Source organism: Catharus ustulatus, chromosome Z, assembly GCF_009819885.2.
Source record: "Catharus ustulatus isolate bCatUst1 chromosome Z, bCatUst1.pri.v2, whole genome shotgun sequence".
NCBI classification, from domain to species: Eukaryota; Metazoa; Chordata; class Aves; order Passeriformes; family Turdidae; genus Catharus; species Catharus ustulatus.
In genome coordinates this window covers 48,411,900-48,428,963 of record NC_046262.2, presented here as the reverse complement: position 1 = coordinate 48,428,963, position 17,064 = coordinate 48,411,900, and the positions used below count along the sequence as shown (strand labels likewise).

The window sequence follows — 17,064 nt, the reverse complement described above, 5'->3', positions numbered from 1 at the left end:
ATTCTTTCAGAACAGCTATACATTATCACGCAACAGATCATATATTTACTAAGAAAGATAATATTTCTCTCTCTTTTCATCCAAGTGCAGAGTAAACCATCCTAATTCAATGCAATGAGTTTTTGTTTCCAGATTCTGTTGAGAAATTATTTTAAGAAGAAAAATGAGATATGTTTCTATTATATTTAAATAATTCAAAGCCATTCCCAAATCATATGATCTGACCTTCGGGAGATTGTAGATATCCATGTTTCCCTCAATTATTTTTGATTAAAACATTTCCAATCTTGTCGTGGCTTGGCATTGGCTAAAAGCCAGGCACCCACAATAAGCCATTCACTCATTCTCCTCTGCTATAGTTGAGGGGAAAGAAAAAACAAACAGCCCATGAGTTGAGATAATGATTGGGAAGAAACACTTTAAGGGCGAAATAGGCTCAGATTTAAAGTCTATAAAGAAAATTTGTTAACAGAATTAAAAGAGGATAATGAGAACTAAAATAAACCTTTAGAATACCTTTTTCTTTCCTCCAGCCCCTCCTCACTTACCACTGACAGCATGGGAGTTTTGGTCAGTTTTTAATTTGAAAGCTTTCTTCAGTTCCCTTAGAGAGAGAAGTCTCTTCTGCTATGCCATGGGGTCCTTCCCACGATACAGTTGTCTGTGAACTTTTCCAACATGGTCCTAATTTTCAGGAGTAGCAGTCCCACCCAACCTGCTGTAATGTGAGTCCCTCCCATGGACATTTCATTTCATGTATTCCTACAAGACAGGATTGATAACTATACTTGTGACCTCCTACACTGTATGCCCTCCTTCAGATTGTACCCACAATCATTCTAAAGTGCCACGAGGCAAAATCTACAAGATGTAGAATGGGAATACATTCAACTCAGTTGGAGCTGAGTGACTCTTCCACAGCACTAGTTTACCAATGCATAGTAGCCTGAAAAGAAATCTACTTCAGATAACAGATGTGTAACACCAGGAAATAAAAAACAGCAATCAATGGGTATAATTCCCAGTGACAATACTGAAGAAATAATTCCCCAGCTCTTCAGAGAGGTATCATTCATGTTTTCCTTTGAAAAAGGAACAGTGAGTTTGAAAGTGAAGAAAAATGTTGAATTCCTAATTTCACACCTAATTTCACTAGAAACACTTTTGCTTCTATTTTCCATATTAATATCTTGATTAATGCTTCAAACACAGTGCAGATTTTTGTGAAGGAAACAGTCTAATGGCTGCTTAGTAGCTTACCCTGAAAATTGGGTCATATCAGTGCACTCTCCAAAGGGTATTATTTAGCCATAAAAACATTTCTACTATATATTTTTATTCATTGAAGACTAAGGGAAATAGAGCTCAGGCTTTAAAAGGTTTTTTTTTCCCATAGTCTGCTTTATCTAAGTGCATATGTACAATATGTACAAATCTGTAGAAATAAAGGTGTTCAAATTTTCCATCTAAATAAAATGGGAAAGATAGGGAACTAATGCACAATTCAGATTCCTCGATGGTTTACAGTTCTTTTATCACTTAGAATGATTCAAGTGTAGCTCCCTCCTCCAAATAAATAATTAATAAATCTGATCACTTTTGCATCCCCATTCAAGGATTTATCCAAGTCCTTGATCTCCGATTGCCCCAATCTCTATCCAGATAATTAAGATGATTTGGGGTAGTGAGCCCACCACAGCTCAGGGCTAGAATGAGACCATTCATATTGAGACGACTGGGAAAAATCTGACCCAGAGCCTGAGGCCTCAGAGTTACCTCTCAGAGGTTTGTGGCTTTCAGTTTCCACCCAGTTGTGTTCCATATTGGCCAACATCAACCACAGCCTCTGTGGTAGGCAGCAGAAACCTGAAAAGAGATCTGAAAGACAAGATCCCAGAGCCTTTGCTCTTCACCATCCTGCAAGCCATTTTCCTAGCAATCTTGCAACTATGGCTGGAGCAGCAGAACCTTGTGTTTAGCTGACAGTAAGGATCCTTGTGCTTCTCTCTGGGAAGGAGACAGATGGAGACAAAACCCTGCCTCAGGATCCTTAGGGATGCTTCCTCCACCATAGCTGTGAATGGTGCCTTAGACCTATTCATAAAGAATCAAAGGAAGTACTGCCAAAGAAATGATGGATAGCCTCACTGTGCATCACCGTGTAAAACAAGTAAATATTCAAATTGAAATAAAGTAGGTCACAGAAAACAAACAGCTTGACAGCATGAGGCTGATAAAAATTGCTAGCTCAACTGCTAGCATGTGTAAGAGCAGCTCTCTGAACTTTGCAAAAGCTGCCAGTTGCTGCAAATCAGTTTCTTCAATCGTAATATAATCAGCCATCCCAACAAATTTGTGAGACATTGAGCTGTAAAGTCATTACTGCAAAAACAACTCCAGAACATAACTGCAATGTAATGTGTACCTAGAAACCACTCTGCTTCACATCTACAGAATACAAAATTTGCCACCTTTCTCCCTTGATGTATTTGCTGCCACCAAGCACTGAGAGTAACTTCAGAAGATTCTTCTGACAACTCCTGAATTCAAGAAGCTTCTAAGATAACAGCCTTGCAGTTGCAGTGTTGATCTGCACTACTTAAGTGTTTAAAAATATATCTTTGTCCACATTTTAAAACAGAACATACACCAGAACATTTTCTTTGAAGATTAACAGTCTTTGCACCATTTTGAAAACTCAAAAAAAGTTTGAGTGAAAAATCAAATCAGGAATGCACAAATCACAAGATTTCTGCAGTTGGATTAGGCAGCTCAGACCACAAAACCTGTTTCAGTGCTTACACATGCTTGTGATAACAACTTGTTTCCATTACTCTTGTCCTGACACTTAGCATCATGGAAAAAACTCCGGCTTCACCTCCTCTAAACCCACCTTCTAGATATATAAAGGCAGAAATATGATTTCTTCTCTACCTTCCTTTCCTGTAGTTAAACAAACCAAGTGCCTTTTTTTGCATGTCTGTGCAAAACTCTCTGACAAGTTTAGTGGTCTCCACCAGATTCAACTTCATGAAGTCCATATGCCTCCTGTTCTGGGGACCCCAGAAGCGAACACAGCACTCAGATACGTTCTCACAAATAGACAGATGGGATTACTTCATAGTGTCCCTGAGTAATAGAACATTTTAGATTCAATCACTTCCCTTGACCCCTGCTGCTCACATCCCTAACAGAGTGCAGGATGCAACTGGTCCTCTGCTGAAACAGCATGTTGCTGCCTCCTCTTCAAGCTTGCTGTTCACCATGAACTCCAGTTTCCACCACTATTTCAAGTACTGAAAGTAAAATAGCAAATGGGAAATCAAGTAATGTTTTAATGTTTACATAAATGATCTAGATGCAGCAGCCAAATGTAAATTCAGTCATTTTGCTGACCATACTAAACTAGGAAGAACTGTGACCTCCCTTGAGGATCGAGAGGCCTTAGAGAGAGCTTTGGACAGATGAGAAGGCTGGACAACCAAGTTAAATCGAACGAGAGCAAGTGCTGGATTCTGCCTCTGAGAAACGATTGTCCTGGTTGTATGTACAAACTGGGAATGAGAGGGTGGAGAGCACCCCCACAGCAAGAGAACTGGTAAGATCCCTCAAGACAAGACTGAGAAAGAGCAGATAAGGTTACTTGGTTTGTTTGGCTTCAGGAAGAGGGGCTGAGAGTGACCCCCATTACAGCCTACAGCTACCTCAAGGAGGGCAGCAGAGGAAGAATGGCTGATCTCTCAGGTAAACAGGACACAATGAAAGGGCTTGAAGCTTCCTTGGGGAAAGTACAGATTGGACATTAGGAACAGGTTCTTCACCCGCAGAGTGGGTGTCACTGGATCACACTCCACAGGGAAGTGATCAGGGCACCAAGTCTGTCAAAGTTCAAGGACTGACTGATTAGGTTATATGATTTAGTTTTAAAAGTTCTGCACTGACTAAGAGTTTTGGAGTCAATGGTCCTACAAACCTTATGGGTTCCTTCCAACCACAGATATTCTGTAATTTTGTGATCCAAGTATACATAGATGAGCTAACTAATTTTAGCTCAAATCAGGAATTATTTATCTGCTCAGCCCGGAATGAGATCGGGAAGCAGAGAGCAAACAGCAGCTGGTGAAAGGATTAACTTGATTAGGTAAACTTTCTGCAACAAACTGATATTAGTAATAAAACATTCTAAAATGCATCTGTATTTTATTTTGTACATGAAATCCAAAGAAATTCCTTTAATTTTAACTTTTCTATTTTCATCTGCCTTATTTTATTTGTAAAGTCTCGTCAATATTTGTGTTGTCAACCTACTTCAATTTTTTAAATAAGCCACTTCTATGAATGGAATTTAAAAAACCTAAGCAGTACAGAGCTAATATGTACGTTATCCAAAGAGATGGGATATATTAATAATCACTGCTTTAATGTATAATGCGTTTTAGCATTTATGTATTCACAGAGTATTCAGATGACATATCAACTACACAAATGAGTTATCAGTATCTCATCCTTTACTGACACTTTTCTGTTTTTTTTATATTAACACTGAAACAATTGTGCTATATTTTGTTGCCTGTGGCCTTCCGGTGAAAAGGTGAAAGTCCCCACAGAAGGAAACAAGTTTTTTAATGACAGTTGATTTGAGTTTTTGAGAAACATATCAAATGTAAAATTCAGAAGCACAGCCTAATGCATCATGGAAGCACAGAACAGATCCAGAAAGACCTTAAATTTTAGTGGAAAGGTTTTGATACAGACCCATTATAAGTTCCTCATCTTAGCAAGTTTGATTTCTTCAGCTTTAGGAAACAAGGTAACAGGCTGTTATTGCTAATTGGGACTACGATTACAGAGTGTGATGGCTCAGCAGTCTCCAAGAAATCAGTCTACGTTCAAGGGATATTAATTCCAAGCACACAAAAATAAGGCACTATAAAGCAACTTTGAGGATATTAATGGTAGCCTTACTCATGATGATGCACAATACATGCTTCCAAATTGGAATTTTTCCAAGACAGAAATCTTTTCTAGACTATTCGTACACATCCATTTGGATTCAACTGCATTATGGCAGAAATGCTATGGGAGAAGAGACACGCACCAACTTAGTTCAGAATGTGTTGCAGTGTTGCAGTGTTGCAGTGTGAGTGTTTTGTCCAAGCCTAAAGAAGAAAGTGTGAACTAGGGTCAGCAACCACGTCAGCCAAGGTTAAACCACCACTGGAGAAAAATCCTTCCTGATATGAAATGACCTCTGAGTTTCAAATGAGCATTTACTACCATGTGCTAAGAGTAGAATTAGGCATGGGATGACTGTCAAAAAGAATCTAGTCATTAATGCTTGAAGCAACATCACATAAAGTGATCCCACTGATACTGAATTGCATTCCACAAAACAAGCTGAAGGAGTATACTCCACTATGCATTTCCAAAGCTCCAGGAGCCTACACTCCATCACTGATGCGGTTTTACTATGATGAAATCTCATTTTCTGATTACATCGATGTGACCAAGGGCTAGAATTGCCATGGATAGTGATACACTTTTCGCTCAAAGAAAATGAAAAAGGAATTTTTCCTATGTTATGCTTCCAAACAATTTAATTAATAAATATTCCATGTACTTCTCTGCAGATACTCGTATTTAGTTAGTATTAAGCACAGTAATTTCACGATTATAAGCTGCACCATTTTGACTACAATTTTGCTCCCAAACTGGAAGTGCGGCTTACATTCAGGAGCGGCCAATATATGAACAAATTTTGGAAATTTCCCAACCCAGAGTCCGAACCCACAGCAGCCGCGAGTTGAGCTGAGCCGGAGCCCACCCGGCCCCGGGCAGCGGGGCAGTGGCGGCGCAGTGGCAGTGCTGCCCGGCCTCGGGAATCATGGTGGTACCACCCAGCCCTGGGAATCGCAGTGGTGCTCTGCGACCCGGGAAGCGTGGTAGTGGCCAGGCACGCCATACCCCCGCTTCCCAGCGACACCAGCCAGGCATGCCCCTCTCCCTCTTCTCGGCAGCAGCGACTGGGCACACCGCACCCCCACTTCCCAGTGGCCGTGGCAAGAGGGGCCAGGGTCACACCCTGGTGGCCGCCCCAAGCGGGGTCGAGCCAGTAAACTCCATGATCCCACGATTCTGTTACTAATTGGCAACTTTGTGAAAGTTGCACGCGGATCCTCGCTGCGAATGAAAGTGTGGCTAATAATCCGGCGCAGCTTATATATGGACAAAGACCTAAAGGTTGCTGACACCTGTAGGTGCGGCTTATAATCAGGTGCAGCTTGTAATCGTGAAATTACTGCAGTTTGCTTCAGCTGTTTGCCCTCCTAATTTATTTTTAGAGGAGTATGCATGAGATTTGATACAGATAAAAAATACAGCATTGGTTATCCACACAAGCCTTTGCAGCAGAGAAAACCTGAACACACAGTCATGGACCAAAATAACATAATGTGCTTTATACATATCCTGGAATACTGAACTGTTTCCCATTCAAGCTTCAAGCTCTGCTATGTGGCAAATAAGAGTTACACCACTCCAAAATTGGGTGTGTCTCCACTGATACAACTGGATTTCAGATGACTTAGAAATAAATTAATGGAAAATAACTGTGTTAACATATCTCATGGTGCTGAGATGCTAAATTTGCTGATTTCAGTACTTGCCTAAAGACTTCCTATTGTATTCACATCTGCGGCAGACAACAATATTGAGTCAAAAGTAATTCTTGTCATTGCTCTAACTCCACAGACATCCATTTTATCATGGGATGTTTTAATAAAGAATTTTTGAATGTTAAATAAAACAGAAAATTTGCATTACTTAGGAAATAAAAGTAACCTCATCCTTAGATTTTATGTGTTAGTAACAGAAGTTATCAAATTCTAAGAGGAATTAACTCTGTGAGCAATTTACTATTCCCATCCTGAATAAGCTAAAGCTCACACGGTTACCATTAATAAGGAACTGCACAGGATATTTTTGTCTTGATAAATCAGACTTTTATCTTTAAATTATTCTTAAGTAACAGCATGTATCAAGGTAAAATAAGCTTATCACATTTAATTTCCCTCAAGGATATCTCTGAAAACATTTTTATCCTCCGCCCTCCCCTCTAATTGTGTTAGAAGGCTCAAAATCACCTTTTTATTCCAGAGAAATACACACACACATTAAATTTCCTCATTTGTATGTAATGAAAGTAGCACATATGCTTGAAAATCAGTGTCTTAATAAGTACTGTGTTGCTGATTGTCCCCCCACATTGAGTTTCAAAATTTCTTTGGTAACGTGGCCATTAGAAGGCATTGGTTTTATTGCTACATGATGAAAGAAGAATATTTCTGCTGTGCAAATAGAAAGGGACTGACTCTCCCAAAACTCTCCCCGAAGTCATAGTCAACTCATGTTTTTGTAAAGTCAGTTAACTCTTCAGGACACTGAAATGAAGGAGGGTTGTGATACTTTCTGTTTCCTTTCAAACCCTTCCCCAGTTTACAGAGTTAGGATTAGAATGGAAGGCTGAGCAGGAGTCTCACATATCCATGCTGGTCATTTCAGTAAGATACCTAACATCTAGAGAAAGAGAGAAAAAGATGAGCCACAAGGGACTCTCAGTTAAACTTCTGTGGAGAGCGTAGTGGAATAAATAATCTAATAATCTTTATTGGAAGATAACAACCATATATCATGGATTTATTTAACTAGCCAATTTCCAAACACTGCACAAGAATTCTTCAGCAGAAAAAACTGCCACGTCTGTCCCTTCTGCTCACAGTGCACAAAGCTAGAAATTATATATTTTAAGTGCAGCAAGAAAGATCTAGGCAAATGTCTCAGAAACATAGATAGGGTCACTGAAAAGATTACCTGTGGGAGTTATACCTTTAGGAACTTAGAAAAACACCTGTAAGAAATCATGCATGTTGAAGCAGTTCTAGTGGCAGAGTAGAATAAGCATGTCTCTTTCCACAGCATATCTCAATTTATCCTGGTATCACAGAAGAAGGTAGGTGTAGGACCTCTAAAAAATTGACACCATATTCTTATTTAAGACAAGCTTAGATTTGAACTGAATAATTTAAAAAGGTACATGGTTTCCAAGAAGTATCACTTTGCAACCAGCAGTATCAAGGACAGCCAAAATTAAAGCCATAACATCCAAACCCAAAGGGATACCTTTAACTACTGCTCTGCTTGTCTAACAAGCATTTTGGGCAATCTACACCTAAAGAGTTGACCTCTTCCTTGGCTGGCTCAGGCAAGCTGGATTGAAAGGTGCAATTTCGTTGTCACCATTATTGGCATCATAACCTGACACCACTACTGCTTCTGTGAGCACAGGTTAAGAAGATAAATATCTGGAAACTACTTTGAGTAATGCAGTTCAGGAAAAGGGCCAGTAGAGAGGTGTGCAGACATACAGGGACAAAAACTGAGAAAAGTGTGGTATCATGTTGGGGTTATGCAGATATTCACTGTTGTAATGTAAGAATGTACAATTTGCAACCAGAAAAAACACTTTTCATCAAACCTATTCATCTCCTGCATAAGACACTACCTAATAATTTGAAGTACTGAACGCAGAAGTTGAATAGGGTATTTGGAAAATTCCTTCTGCTACTCAGAACACTAAGAAAACACTACATACAATCACAGGAAAGTCAGTCTGAAAGATCTTCAGGTTACCCTGCAATTCACTTATCCAGCTGTTTTGGTCTTTCTTCTTAGCTATGTGCAAAGATGAACAACCAGCCAATGACTGCAAAATAGCTGTGATATTACAACAGGCTCAGTGGCAACATGCTGCACCAGTTCAATACAGCAGTAAGGTAATAAAAGGGCATCTTTCTGAAACAAAATGATAGATCCTCCCTAAATTCTTAATTATGATGGCTCAGTAAGTTGCTATCTCTTCTGTCCGTATTTACAAGAACAAATGAAGAAAAAGGTAAAAGAAAAACAGTGTTTCACTCAATCACCTTCTCACTAATGAAAAGTCCGCCTGGTGATGGTTCTAATTACATAACACAATCCTGGTATTTTCTTCAGTAACTTCCTTGACACATTTAAAGACACTTTGTCAGACTGTTTCATGTAATTACATTATTTGGGGGATCAGAGATATTTTTGATGAAGTGATTTTATTTCATGCTTTATTACTAGCTTTGACATAAGTTTCCAGAGAGCCCCAAAGGCATTTTCTTTTTACACTCTAGCATAGTCTTGTTATCAATTCAGGTGGAATAAAACCACTCAGCTTCACTTTATGGTCTTGTGCCCTGAATTTTTCACATGGCACCCTTTCAAACATAAGCAACAGTATAGCAGAATACTAAAATCTTATGTTCCAGGGACAAGATTCTTCTAATGCATTGTACCTGTATTCCCTTGATGAGTAGCATTTTGCAATTATTTTAAAACAATACTGTGCTCAGAACAAGTGCTCTTAACTTTTTTCTTCTATTAATATACATCAAAAATACTTTAAAAAATATTTGTATTTCTCTGTAAATTACTGTAAATCATCTCTTATGCAGTCACAAATTAGAAATCTTGCTTCTGATAAGCAAGTTTAATGCAATGTTTCACATTTTATCAATTAAAGGCCAGTGGCAAATGGTGCCATTTACCACCTATTGTAAGTACCCAAATCTGAGGAGGCTGAACTTCATGAGAAGCAATGATCAAGCCAAAACCTTCTGTGTGCAGAAAAAAAAAATTTAAGTCCTAGAGTACTTCTCTGAAACATCATCTTCGTCACTGTAACCCCTTGGCCATGTGGCACAGAGGAAGGAAAAACCTCACTGCACTATTTAAGATGAAAGTAGAGACACTAACAAAAGCTAGGTTAAGGGAAAACACTAAGAATAATATTGAGGTGCACGAGGATAAAAACCAGCAGCCGTTGCAGATTCCTTATTTTAAGCAGCCAAGTATTTTTCTATTGTAGCTGCTGCATCAAGACTGGAAATTTAACACTATCTTTTCTATCACTTGCTTGTTCATTAAAAAAAAAAAAATGTTCCCATGATAGTGACATACCTAGAAAGAAAAATATTTTGGTTTTATTCCCTAAAATTTTCTGGTGTAAAATAAGAAACTTTGCATTCACAGAGCCCTTTCCAACTTGAAAATCAAAATTACTTTTTCGCTTTACAAGACATTAGTAGACAGTCTCTGTCATCAAAACGGCACTGATGTGTCTTCCTCTTCCATGGAGGTTTTTCCATGGAAACATGATTTCCACCACTACATTATTTGTTTTTATCCCTTACTCTATTTTTTCTTAATTGGTAATATATCTCTTGTTGTGGAAACTAACTTAGTTCTATATCTCTTCCAAGTCAGTGGCCATCAACCCAAGTCATACTCATGGGAAAGATTCAATTAATAAGACAGAGAACAAGCTCTGATTCACCCTGCATCACATAAAAAATGTACACTGCACCAAAGAATTAACCAGAGAGTGCTTTATATAAAATGAAAAAATAATTAACAACTTCCACATTTCATTTCCTTCAGAAGAAATGAACTGGCATAATCTGACAGAAAATCCTTACATACAAACATGCCCAGTAGCCACATTAATAGGATCAGCTCAACTTAGTGCTAATGAGAAGCATGACTTCAAGAAATAAGCAGTTTTTGAGAATGTGCAGCCTCCAAAAGGCATATTATCAGTTCTTCAACCTCAGCTGTGAAATGTCACCGCCATTGTGCCATTACTTTGTTATAAAATGTAAAGTACTAGAGGCACAGCTGACACCTGAGTAAAGGTGTTGTGAAGCTACATTGCAACACCCATTGCTCCCCTGATTTAGGGTGTGAAATGGATTTTCTACATTAAAGTGGGAGACTGCAAAGACACAGCAATGCTCTAGCCCCATGTCTCTTTCCTGTCATCCTCAAATGGTGAAACTGATGGCCCAAGGAACAGAACACAGAACAGAACACTGAATCTTTCTCTTTGCTGGAAACATGACTTTTGTGCTTCTAAGGACAAATAATACACCAGAGAAAACCTGTGAATCAGTATGAGAAACATGTAAAACGTATTACAAATGTGATAGATCCTAACTGTGTTCTTTCTGACAGGAAAGCAGAAGTTTATCAAATAATTTATTTCTGAATATAGCTTACATGCACACATAAAACTCATCTGTATTTCACACCATATACAGCATCCCACCATAGACAGAGGTGTGACTAGTTTTTCTATCAGTGAATTTATAAAAAGATTGTAATACTGACTGATACTTTCTCCATGCCTGTGTGTCAGTCTGTTCTTAAGGGCTTCCCCAAATGTATCAAATCCTCCTGAGGGATGCACAGTATTGGTTCATTCATTATTACAATTTAACTCACTAAGCTGAGTGCAGACACAGGTAAGCTACTACCCTAATTTTACTGTCAGTATGTGCATACTACTTGCAAAAACATTTGGTATGCCACCTCAGTAATGATAATGGTATGCATTAGGATCTGTTTCAAGAATCTCAATTTTTCAATCAAAATTTAGTAAACCTGTCCTCTCATTTTTTGAAGGGTGGATATTGTAAATTAACTAAAATAATAATCAGAATTCTTATTCATTAAGCATAAGCTAGAATACCTCACTGCAAACTGGACATCAGAAGAGTAGTGAAGAGCAAAAAAATCTCAGCATTTTTACTGCCTTTGTGTTTAAATTTTTTCTCATTTTCTCATTGATTAATAAAATAGCATAAAAATCTTATGGTTCTGTTTCTGAAGACCACACAATCTAACATTACCCTTTCATTATTATGGCACACAAATCCACCTTTCAAGTATTTATAAAATGCTTTATCAAATGTATGCCTCCTGAAATATCAGTAATAATCTTTTTATAAAAATTTCTTCAATCCATTTGAGAAACAAAATAATCTCTAAAGGATGCAACTTTCTTCTCTCTTACAATCACTTTTTCTCACAGTAGGGGTTTCAGAAATACAGACATATACTGTTTAATAAAGAACACACTTCACTCTTGCACCATTCTGGAGAAGCAGTATTCTTGCCACAATCTGGCAAATCAGATTTTTTTTTAATTATCCTGAAATAAAATTACATTTGATAATCAAATAGCAGTGCAATTTTAGTTGATGTAAGCCATTAACAGTGTGGTATTTCACCACATACCTTAACAAAGCCTGCCTGGTGTTTCCCAGTCTTTATTCTTGTAAACACCTTCCTTGGACATAACCAAACTTGCTGCAGCAGGAGAACTATTGTCCATCCTTTTTATTCACATATATGAGCCCAGTCAAAATTTCATATCTATCTAGTGTCACATTCAAAAAACATGTTGTCTTAGTTCAATCAGCTGTTTATCAGGTTTTTAATTTTCTGTTGGGTTGCCTTGTGCATTCTTGGTAGGGCAATTAAATAAAAATAATTCATAAAAAGAAGACCCAGATTTTAATTTGGTAAGAAATTTAGTGTCTAATCTCTTTAATCTTCTGCCAGTTCAGGAGCTAGGATAGGTTACTGCCCAGGTCAGGTAAATGTTCTTAATTATCTCATAGAGCTAAGGTGGCATTTTCACCAAGCTGTATGCTGGGGAAGGATAGCCAAAACATTTCCCCCAGTGTTTCTTCTGATTGACTCTGTTTCCTCTACTTTGGTCTTCCCAAGGTTCCTGTCTTACAAGCCCAGTTATTGACATGCAAGCCAGATTCATGATGAAAAAACTTACTAATCTTATTAAGAAAAAAAAGGTGTGCAATTTGCTGCTTTTCAAGTATTTGATACAGTATTTCTACACTTGCACATCTATAAATCTGTGGCATTAAAACTTATTGCGCATTTTTGTTTAATTCAGTCCTCTTTTACTCTCACTTTATTTATTTATTTTTATTTTTCTTCAGCCTATTGCCCATTTCTTGACCACATATCTGTTTCAATCAGAAGTACAACATCTGCATCCTCTCCTAGTGCCCTCTGAGTGGTCTTTAGGATGCTGTCATTCATTCATTCATTCATTCATTCATTCATTCATTCATTCATTCATTCATTTTTTAAGAACCCAAAACACTGTTCTAAGCTGTCTGGGTTTTTTGAAACTAACCTGATTATCTCAGGAGAATGACAGGTCTGCACAAAGCCACCCTCTCTGCATATGTGCTCAAAGCACTCCTTAGTCCTTGCTTCAGACATGAAGGCATTAAGCAGTGTGTTAACATGTTTTTAGCATATTGAAAAAACTAGAAAAAATGCCAGCATGGAATGTGTTACAGGAAGTAACTTATTAGAGGAAAAGAACCGGAAAAGTGAAGGATGAGCTGATGACACAAGTGGCAAAAATCTTTTCCAATAAATTGTTTTAATCTGTACTTTCAATACAGCTCCTAGTAATCTATGTGCCCATCAGAAAACAAAAAACTGAGAAAACAGAATTATACACCTACACCTAAAGATGAGGGTATTAGTGAAGTGGGTTATAACAGAACACATGCCTTGAAGAAAGGCAAAGGGAGGAAAACTGGATGGGTCTACAAATCTAGCTTATCTAAATTAAATGAGACCACTGTGGGTAGAGCTCTATCCAATGTCAGTTGCACTGCTCATCCATTTCAACAGGGTGGAACAAGACCTTAACCTGCCTGCTGAATAACTCCTTTCAGCACCTGCTTAAAACACAGTAATCTCAAGACAACAAAAAGAGCCTTGCCTCCATACAGTTCTAGATTTCAGTGTTTATTTATGCTACACTTAAAATTGTATCCACAGGATACTTCAAACTTTTCATAGAAAAAACATGGAAAATGATTGAAAAGTTCATACGCTTCCTGAGGAAGGTGCAGGTAATGTCACAGTGAACTTTTGTGTGTGTAAATGAGGAAATCTCTTCTATCTCTCATTCTTACAAGTTCAGGAAAAAGCTTATCTTGGAACTTAATGGTCATTTAGTTTTGTTCTGGTAGACTAAATTAAATATAGAAATGAAAAAGACACAAAAGTTTTTAACTCTAAATTTACAATGTACATTAAAGCAGAGATCGACAATGATAGATTAAGCATATCATAATAAAATTGTTCCATAACATATCCCACTTTGCAAAGCTTATTTTGTTATTGAGGGCATTGTCTGCAGAGAAAAGCTGTATAGGAAAGGGTCTAGTGAATGTCTATGCAGAAACAATATTGCATTAGCCCTTAAGGCCACTTAATCCAATTGGAAATTGAGCAATTAAAAAAAAAATAGCTTAGATTATTGCACTTGCCTTCTCAATGGTTTTGGATTTAGAGGAGCACATTTCATTTAGAAAAAGGAAAAAATTTTACTCTTTATTTTGGAAAAAAAACATGGAATAGAAAAGAATATTTTGTATGTAGGAAAATATTTGTACTAATCCTCTGGTAATTTAATGCTGCTGTTATTACACTCTTTCCTTGATGACAGGAGAATTTCCTCAGGTTGTTATTCACACAATGGGCCCCTGTTCTTATGTCAGTCATTTGCTTTAAACACATTAAACAGTAAAAGACAAAGAGCAAACTTCAAGCTTTTCTGGGGGAGCCTTGAAGATGCTGATGTATGCATTTCCCTCTCCAGTCAATGCGCACTGCTCATGAGCTGAGAGAGGAGCCAGAGTTCCACCTTCTTTGCTGTGGTCTTTCCCAACCCTTGCACACCCTCTGTGCAGAGTTTGCCTATCTCTGGTTATTTTCCCTGCTCTTTTTAACTCTGCAGGGTCCAGTCACTGTCCCTAACGGGTTATAGCTATAGCTTCAGAAAATTCTTTTTAGTCAGCTCTTTTAATAATGAATCACAATGTTCGTCCTTAATAAGCAATGAAGAGAAACCATACACATGGGGCAAGACTCATCCTCCAAAGAAGAAATTCTGCAGACTACGCCCCCTCAGACCCTGATCCACTGGTATTGAGAACTGACAGCAAAACTCCCCACATCTGAGTCCTCATACCTCGGCAAAATAATGTTGTTCTAAAAGCATGGGACTGGTGGAGTTTGCATATTCTCATGAGTGCTTCTGGGGCTGGGGGAGGAGAAGCCTTTACAAAACAATCAACACCACTTTCTGATTTGTTCTGTATTAGTTATGTTTTAATTTTTCAGAAATCTAAGTTTTATCTTCCTTTTGTTCTTTGGAGATGCTCACAATTTACCCCCCAGCAGTCATACATCTGGTTTGGAAATAGAAATATTTTCAACTGTAGCCCCTGTAGTGGGGATGTGAAAAATACCTCCTAGGATACACAGTATGGTCACTTGTGAATCATACATAGAATAATTATACATACAACATATGTCTGCTAAGTGCAGTGTCATACACTACACTACTTCTCAGGCATGTTGCAGTAGTAAGAACTGACCTAATTTCCAAGCTCCTCACAATCAAATGGTTATATCAAGCATCACCATCTAATACAACTGTCAGACTAGCCATGTTTTACCTAGCTGCATATTAATTCCAAAGCCAAATTGTCAAACACTATGATGAAATGAGGTAAATAGTATAATGAATAAAACATTCTGAGAAATTAGTATATTGTTTTAAATTTCATTGTGCACTCCAGTTAAGATGTTCCAAGAACAAAGAAGAGTTATCAGCATACTGCAACTTTTTTTTTTTTTTTTTTGTTTAATGTAGCCTATTTTTCACCAAAAAGTTGATCCAGGAGATTTTCTTTTCCAGCCACAAATGCCTCTAAAACGGCTTCAGTGAGGCACATGGTAGTAATGGTACTTTGCATGCAGAGAATAAGAGCCCACCACAGTATATAATCCCAAATATTTTTTTCCAAACAGAGAATAATTATTTCCATTTAAAAACACTTTTAAATGCACCTTCAAAACTGTGACACTTAGTTTAAACAAATTAAAAAAAAAAAAATCAGAAAGTTTCACTCATGCTGTCTGCACTGCCACTCTTTAACTGGTCCTATTTCGTGTACAGCTTTTAGCAAGCCAAGATAATTTTTTTCCACCCACATATTGCTCCACTTGGAAGTTGGTCAGAGTGGTACTGAATCTTCAGGTACTGCCTCGGGGCTAGATAACCCAAAGGACAGATAGCAGAGGGCTGCTCACAAGGGAACACGCCTTAGAAACAGACACCTTCTTCATGCCCGGAAGTTCACAGCTTGATAAGACAAAGCAAATTGAATCACAGATTATATTCACCGTCCCTTACTTCCTTTTTTACCCCTTTCACAGACCTTTATCGGCAGACAAACACACTGAATAGAGTGCAGACGCGCAGCATTCGTACCTTCAGGTGCTCACAAGGGGTTTTAAAGGTAGCAGGCAAGGTAATTAATAGTAAAGGTAATTAATAATAAAGTTGGACTATTTCTAAATTAACTTTGCAGCAACAGCCACCGCAGCCCTCCGGGCAGGTGCTCAGCGCAGACCCCGGCTCCCGAACGCAAGGCGGGCTCCCACCGTACCTTAAGGAGTCTGACAGAGGGGAGGAAGGCGGCATGGCACAGCTTCCGGATGGTCCAGTTGAGTGGCCGGGGAGCCTCGGTCTGGCTCATGACTGTCCTCAAATCCCGGCGGGAGACGAGCCGCAGACCTGGCAGCGCCCACCGCGGCAGCCGCGCTCCGGGGCGCGGGCATCCCCCGCTCGGCGCGTCGCGCCCGCGGTGCCGCAGGGCAGAGCTGGGCTGGGCAGGGCTGGCTCGGGATGCGCTGGGCTGGGCTGGGCTGCGCTGGGCTGGGCTGGGCTGCGCTGGGCTGGGCTGGGCTGGGCTGGCTCGGGATGCGCTGGGCTGGGCTGGTTCGGGATGCGCTGGGCTGGGCTGGTTCGGGATGGGCTGGGCTGGCTCGGGATGCGCTGGGTTGGGCGCGGGGGGGCAGCGGCAGACGCCGAGCAGGACAGAGCAGCTGCAGCAGCAGCAGCGGGGCCGGCGGGGTTCGCGCACACCCAGGGCGGCCCGAGCGATGGATGGGGGCAGCCGGGAGCGGAGGGGCAGGAATAGGGGGATGCAGCGCGAGCAGCAGCAGCAGGGCTGGCCAGGCTGCGGCTGAGGCACCTGCCTCGCTACTGCGCTTCCCGGGAAAGCAGGGCAGCAG

General features: G+C 39.4%; 1 protein-coding gene across 8 annotated transcripts in view; it reads right to left on the bottom strand.

Annotated features, from left to right (window-relative positions):
* TRPM3 (transient receptor potential cation channel subfamily M member 3) overlaps nucleotides 1-17,064 on the bottom strand; it is a 440,778-nt gene that overhangs the window by 261,277 nt on the left and 162,437 nt on the right. For 5 of the 8 annotated variants that reach the window (XR_006163147.1, XM_033084614.1, XM_033084620.1 and 2 more), the window contains exon 1: nucleotides 16,437-16,597. The exons of the other annotated variants lie outside the window; for them this stretch is intronic. Coding sequence is in view for 4 of the 5 variants with exons in the window: in XM_033084614.1 (XP_032940505.1) it covers nucleotides 16,437-16,526 (90 nt within the window). In the remaining variant the exon portion in view is untranslated. Of the gene's footprint in view, nucleotides 1-16,436; nucleotides 16,598-17,064 lie in introns of those variants that run through there. 8 annotated transcript variants of the gene reach the window in all.